This window comes from Solanum pennellii, chromosome 4 (assembly GCF_001406875.1).
Source record: "Solanum pennellii chromosome 4, SPENNV200".
NCBI classification, from domain to species: domain Eukaryota; kingdom Viridiplantae; phylum Streptophyta; class Magnoliopsida; order Solanales; family Solanaceae; genus Solanum; species Solanum pennellii.
This window is the reverse complement of record NC_028640.1, coordinates 1,771,804-1,779,091: the sequence shown is the minus strand read 5'-3', so window position 1 is coordinate 1,779,091 and position 7,288 is coordinate 1,771,804. Positions and strand designations below refer to the sequence as shown.

The 7,288-nt window shown below is 31.4% G+C and overlaps 1 protein-coding gene across 1 annotated transcript; it reads right to left on the bottom strand.

Moving 5' to 3' along the window:
• LOC107018362 (1-aminocyclopropane-1-carboxylate oxidase homolog 4-like) lies at positions 1-4,459 on the bottom strand. The gene is made up of 2 exons (XM_015218826.2): positions 3,533-4,459; positions 1-453 (listed from the first exon to the last, which is right to left on the bottom strand). Exons 1-2 carry the CDS (start codon positions 4,370-4,372, stop codon positions 193-195), a joined length of 1,101 nt encoding a protein of 366 aa, XP_015074312.1. The 5' UTR covers positions 4,373-4,459; the 3' UTR covers positions 1-192.
• Between the last annotated feature and the right edge of the window lie 2,829 nt (positions 4,460-7,288).

Genomic DNA, 7,288 nt, shown 5'->3' with positions numbered 1-7,288 from the left:
TTAAAGAGAATCAAGACGGATATTATAGATATCGCCACACATGTTTAAAGTACAGAACATTTACAAGCATATATATGTTTGATGAAATTTTCTACTTTACAGTAATCTTATTCCACAAAATATGTGTAAGAATAGTAATTATAATATGTTAATCTTATTATAATTTGATGCACCGCGTATATAAAGATGATCTTATATTTGATTTGAAACCCTGTAGTAATTTGTCAAAGTCTTCCCATCCAACTCCTTTGAAAAGAACCTCCCCATGTAATCCTTGTACATGAATTCGCGGTAAACTGCTGGCTTTTCATCTGATATCAGTTCAGGCAGAGGTCCAAATGAGTTCTCTCTTTGTCCTGGATTAAAGAAGATGGCAACTGATACGCGGGGTTCTTGGAAAGGGTTGGCTAGAACTCGGTGCACCACACTCTTGTATTCATCATTCGATATTATCTGTAAATGTGAAGTCGATTCATCATGATACATATTGGTCTGAGGAAGCATGAGAAATTAAAAAGATGTGCATTGAAACAGACTATGTTCAGCATGATAGCACCAGCAAAAGTCAAATTAAGCATATATATAGTTGGTATTGACATAGCATTTTGGTCTCAGTTGCGTCTACCATTACTACCCTGGGATGCCTGCCAGTCCGTCACCTCCCACCAGCAACAGATACCAGGTAACTCTGTCCACTGAGGCTAGGATAAATGGAAAGAATCACCTAGTGTCTTTAGTCTCCGCTGGGAATCTGAACCTGAAACCTCATCGTTCTCAACCACTTCATTGACCACTAGGCCACTCCCTTGGCTACCTACTAATACTTTGTTTGGTACACTTTTTCAATCTACATATACACTATATTTGGTGTTATGCTATGTATAACTAATACATGAAAAACCATGGCATGAGCAATGCAAAAGATTTTAATGCGTGCATTAGCATAGTTAAAAACACAATTGCCCCTCAAAATCTTTCCCACATTAACTCTAGTGTCAGTAAACGAGCTCGCCAAACTAATGGTCAAAAGCTGAAGACGCCTTCACCCATTTTTTGTTGCTTGTGCTCACCCAAAATAACATTTCTCAACAAGGAAAGAGTGTATAGGAGATGGAGCTCAAGGGAGAAATTATAAGATAGGTCTATAGAATGACAATTATTTGGTTGAAAAATATTAAGAATCAAAGTCTTCATCAAAAACAAATATGCAACATCACCATCTTTCCAAGCTTCTTGCTGAATAACATGATTTCCAGAAAGAAGTCATGGTGCGAGTTAGTGTAGGCATGCCAGAAAGACAAAGATGCATCAGAATGTACACATGCAATCAAAATAGCTCGTCTTTAGTGGAAGGCTAAAATACAACAATATATCCAGTGTAGTCCCACAAGTGAGGTTGGGAGGATGGTGTGGGGTAGGTTGTTTTAGACTTAGTGGAAGGTTAAAATGAGAACGAAAATTATGAAAATAAGGTTTTCCTAGATATTGAAAATGTTCCCAACAAGGCAAATAACTGTTGTTGACCAACAAAGTTCTACAACAATTTTAAATGTCATACCAAAACATTACTAGAACAAATACACTAGCGAATTAACTTCCTATTCAATCAGCATCTGTGTCAACATTCAGCAGTTGAAATGAAATTTCGAGTCAATAGCAATGCAAAATCAAATTTTTACTCTCTTGAACCCTACAAGCATGCATGCTAGTCTTGGATACCTAAACTTGGAGAACATGTAGGCATGCCTTTATCACAAGAGTCAAAATGAGAAAAATGCAAACATGATAGCTTTCTTTTATAAGAAAGGAAAGTGCTCAAATAAGAACTCCATCCTAAGCATCCCAAAGAGTATCGGCATTGAAAATCATCTGGCTCTGCAATGCAACCTAATACTTCAGCTGTTAAGCACCTAATGCACAATTCTATTATTCTTGGTACGGCTATTAAAATAGCATCTTTATGTTAGAGTGGCTTGAGCCATTAAGTTTATAGGGATCATATAAAGTGTTCCTCAAAGATACTAAGCAATCCATGTTACAATTCCTTGGAAAAAGAACAATGAAGAAACAAATGAAAATGATTTTCATTGGTCTAATATGACACCTTTGTATCGGCAGTTCAACTTCTCCTCGAACTAGTAAAATATAAGATCAGTTCCTGATTAATATTATAGCAAAAGGCACATGGATGCTCTCAAATCCACACAATGTGAGCCACAAAATGAACAATTTTGAACCCTCCCAGTAATGACAAAGCATTTTGAATACGTCCAAAAGTTAAAATTTGTTGCATCTACTAAAGCTAACAACTAATAATAGTTGGAGCAATTAGAAAATTCGACCTTACAAGTTACTCTTAACAGGGTGTAATGTTTCAAGTTCACACATTTACCGCTGAAAAATCTTTGTGTCATATAAGAACAGGGGATTCATCCCCGATCTTCTCTTTTCCTTGGTAAGAAAATGCTTATTTGAGAAAAGCAAAAAGCTATTTTATCAGCCAATCCAACAAAACATAAACAGAATAACCTGTTTGAATGGCATTGAGGCCGTCTCATGTAGGACTTTTCATAAGCAACTAGCTATTTTGAAGAGTTCTTTCACCTATCAAGATCATTCATTAGTCACCACTCACCCCCTCACCTCCTCCATAATGCACCCATAGGTTCTATAATCGGAAACCAAACCACAATGAAAGATAAACTATCAATTGCGCATAAACGAGTCAAACATACCTATATGCTAAAAGAAAAGCAGAATATAGCATAGACATCGGACACGCTTTTTACCTAAATGGTTACTTAAGTTCGGGTCTTAACTTTATCCTAAAAGATTGAATCTGAACTTGGATTTTGCATTTTTCGAATCAATCCTGGTCCATGTCTAAAAGCTAAAGCTGCTTTTGATTTAATGCAGCCAAACGAGAACATGACTAAATTTATCCAGTAAGCTCACAAGCTTGGTAAAATTCATCCCTCGAATATTTACTAGCCACATAGAACGAGTTTTTGACCTAAAAGTCAAAAGTTTAGGAATTGGCCTAACCTTGTCCTAAAAAAAATTGACAACAGACACAAATAGTCTTATAAGTTTCCATTTTTTAATCAATTTCGATCCAATTTGCTTATCATCATATAAGTTCATGTATTCGATCAAATTCATCTCACGCATAAAAGACCATTCAACTTATTGGATTAGACTCATCCCAGGGCCTTGGTTCAACTAGCACATATGTATGGTAGGTAAAGAAGCAACTTATTCATGTACTAATTCAATATAACAACAATCGATAGCTAGTTATGAAATAAGTTATTCATATATAAAAACTAATACGACATTTGATTTGCAATTAGAAGCCGCATAACTAATACATGTCTACCTGCATAATTCTAACCAGCTACCAAACGACCCCTTTTTAACATTCATGTTGTGAACCAAGTTGTTATTTTTAAGTAAAGAACACACATGTGCTACACAAACCATAAACAATATCCTCCAAGCATGCAAATTACAAGCAAGTAACAGAGTATACCTGAAGAATATCACCAATATTAATCACAATAGCCCCCGGAATCGGCTTCAAATCCACCCAATCTTCCCCAAATTTCACTTGCAATCCACTCATTTCATTCTGCACCAACACCGTCAACACACCGGGATCCGTATGAGGCGTCAACCCTTTCGTCAACTCCGGCTGAGGACAATAAGGATAGTAATGTGCAGCCATAACTCTTCCATCCAAACAAGACAATTCCTTCAATCTATCCTTTTCCACTCCTAACCCTTCACACAACAAATCCATCAATTCTTCCCCAATTTTCACCACTTCCTTATCCCACTCCATCACCGCCTCCCTACACACCTCCGGCACATACTCCCAATCCGGTGGAGTAGGCGACAATCTCACCTGCAATGTATCCCTCCAGCTTGCAGCTTTCGAGTTATACAAATCAAAATTCGTAGAATACGCTGCTCCATGAGTAATATCCCTACTATAATACTTCATCTTCAATTCATTATTCTGTTCGTTAAACGATTTAATCGAACCTACAATTCTGTTTATAGCGCTTACCGGAACAGAATGGTTGATAATCTGGAAGAACCCTAAGCTCGTTGAAGCACGATGAACTTGTTCAACGACCGTTTCTCGAGAGGCAGAAAAGTCGACGACGGGTATAGAGTGATTGTTACCGGGTTGGGTTTTGGGTTCCGGTATTGATTCTTCTGAGTGGATGAAGAAACTGGGTATAGTAGTAAGGCCCTTATCAACAAGCCCTTTAACTCCAATTTTCGACTCATCGAATTGTTTCAGTTGTTCGAGACGATCGGAGTTCGGAATCGGGTTTGGGTTCAGAGGACCGGAATTCGCCATTTTAGTAACAAGCTTTTTGAGCTACACAGAAATGGCGGATTTGAATTGTTAAGAAGAAAATGAATACAACACGTAATTTAATAGTTAGAAGTCGACAATGAGCGATAAAGTACGACTTTTCATCGCGAATTTAAATTTAATGTATTTTTGATATAAATATTAAATCATAAATATTAATATTTTCGTACCAATTTAAATTTAGTTATAGATATAAATAGATTCTAATATAAATAAAAGAACATGAAATATTTATTATTATCTAAAAATAATTAAGATAAAAATTTATTTTAAAATATTATAAATTAAATAATATATATATATATTCACAATTCGAAAAAATTTAACTTTTCTAAAATTTTGAGTCAAAATAAATCTACATAATCAAGGTGAAAAGGATGGAGTTCTACTCCCTTAGTTTTATTTATTAATTTTAATAAATTATAACATTTCTTGTATTTCGTATCGTGTCAAGCAACAAATAATAATAACAAATTTAATATGTTTCTGACTAAAAAAACGTAAAGTGTACATAAATTCTATATTTAACTTAAAAAAGTTAAAAAATGATTATTTTTGTAAGATCTTTGACTTACTAAACTGTAAATTAATAATAGTCAAATTTTAAATTTAAAAATATTGTTAATAAAGTTAACTAGTAAAATACACCCCTAGCTATAACATAGAGTTATAAATAATATAAGTGAAATGAGTATATTTTATGTTTTGGAGAAAAGTTTTGGATAATAATTATATAATTCATTATGAAAAAGGATAATTTTCTGTTAAATTTATGGATATTCTTTATAGTGATATTTAGAATTTATCGATATAAATTATGTTTCATGTTTTTTTTCTTTAGAAAGAATAAAATATTTTTTTTCTCAAGAAATATAATAAACACATATTAAACTTTATTTAAAACTATTTTTTAAAAATATATGTATAGTTAAAAATTTATGATTAAACGTTAAACTTATTTATATCGAAACCTTTATAGCTTGACATATGAACAAATAATTCCACTTTCACAAATCACAATTTTCCATTTTGAATAATCTTTCTTTCTCTTCATCACGTCTTCTCTTCTTTGTTTGAAAGCTTAGTATATATAAATCCAATTATTTTGCTTTTTATAGTAGAATTAATCTAAAATAGTTAGTACAATATATCAAAGATGATATAAAAAATAACAAAAGAAAGTAAAAATAGATTTATTTTTTTATTCTTTTTATAAATATTTTTCAAATATGCAAGCGTATAATATAATATTTGATATCATTATTCATATGATAATATTGAAGAATACAAAAGATTATAATGAATATAACATTATAATTTATTTGAAATTATGGAAGTTGAATGATGTCAATGTCGATTGTGGAGTGTTCTTTTAAATTTTAATTCAACGAAAATAAAAGAGATTTTTATAATAAAATATATATTATTTTAAACAAAGTAATATTATATATCAGTTTTAATTTATTTGTCTTGATTTTCTTAATTTATTAATAATATATTTTGTTTAAAATATCTATTGTGTTTGATAACTTTTGAATTTTAACCTTTCATTAGATATATATTAAATACTGGTTCGATTACATTAATATGTAACTCAGATACATTAAATACATTATGAGAGAAATAAGAGATTTAGAGGTTTTTAGAAATAGATAGGAATATTGGAAATAAAAAAAACATAACACGTGTATTTCAGTAATTTTTAAATTAAAAAATTGTCTTTGTCAACATCTTAATTGCGATAAAAACACTATATTCGATTCTCAAAACTATTATATATAAAAGATGAATTTTTGCATATAACCACTCAAAATTAGCTTAAAAATGCTCCATAGTTATAGTTTGTTAATTATACTTTTTAACTACATGTTTTAGGGAGGAGAGCAGCGAGCAAGATAGGTGAATTGTATATGTATATCGATTAGATAATTGTATATTATACATATGCATTTGTATATTCTGGCGAGAAATTGAGAAACAGAGGAGAAAAGCTAGCGAGATTGGGAGAGGGAGGAGAGAGGCGAACAAGATAGGTAAACTGAATATGTATATCAATTAGATAATTATATATTATACATATGCATTTGTATATTCTGGCGAGAGGAGAAGCGGAGGAGAGAAGCGAGCAAGATTGGGAGAATAGGGGAGAGGCAAACAAGATAGGTGACTTCTATATGTATATCGATTAAATAATTGTATATTATATGTATGCATTTTGTATATTCTGGTGAGAGATTGAGAAGGAGAGGGGAGAAGCGAGCGAGATTGGAAGAGGGAGGATAAAGGCGAACGAGCGAGAACAATATTTTGTATAATTCGCATCTCGTTTGTATAATTAACGGATATGTTTGTATAATTCACGTATTTTTGTATAATTGAGTAATATGAAGTCTGGAATTATACAAATATAATAAAACTCAAAATATCGAACTGATACAAATTTAAACATATGAACTTTAAACAATTATACAAATTACATTATATAAGTTATATTATACAAAGTACCAAAATTAACGATTATACAAACTTTAAAAAATTATACATAAAAAAAAGATTGAATGTTTATGATAACAAAACTGAAAAACCAAAGGAAATCATGGTCATATACAGATACAAATAATCGTATACAAATAGGAATCAAACAAAGAATTGTTAGCTGCAAATTATATGAATGTGACAAATTATACATATACAAACATGACTGATTATAAAAACTTGAATCACCCACGTAATTAGTGTATAATGTTAGTCGCGAGTGATAGTTATAGCAAATCATAGCTATGATGAGTAATTAAGTAGTATAAATTTGCTTAACCGCGTAATTTTTTTTAAAAAATTGATATGTTATTTATTTTTATATATATATATATATATATATATATATATATATATATATAT

Bases quoted from the DNA above. Each gene is read 5' to 3' on its own strand.
- LOC107018362 (XM_015218826.2), bottom strand. From the start codon at position 4,372: ATGGCGAATTCCGGTCCTCTGAACCCAAACCCGATTCCGAACTCCGAT. The intron at 454-3,532 runs GTATACTCTGTT...TCACATTTACAG, and splicing joins ATATTGGTGATATTCTTCAG to ATAATATCGAATGATGAATA.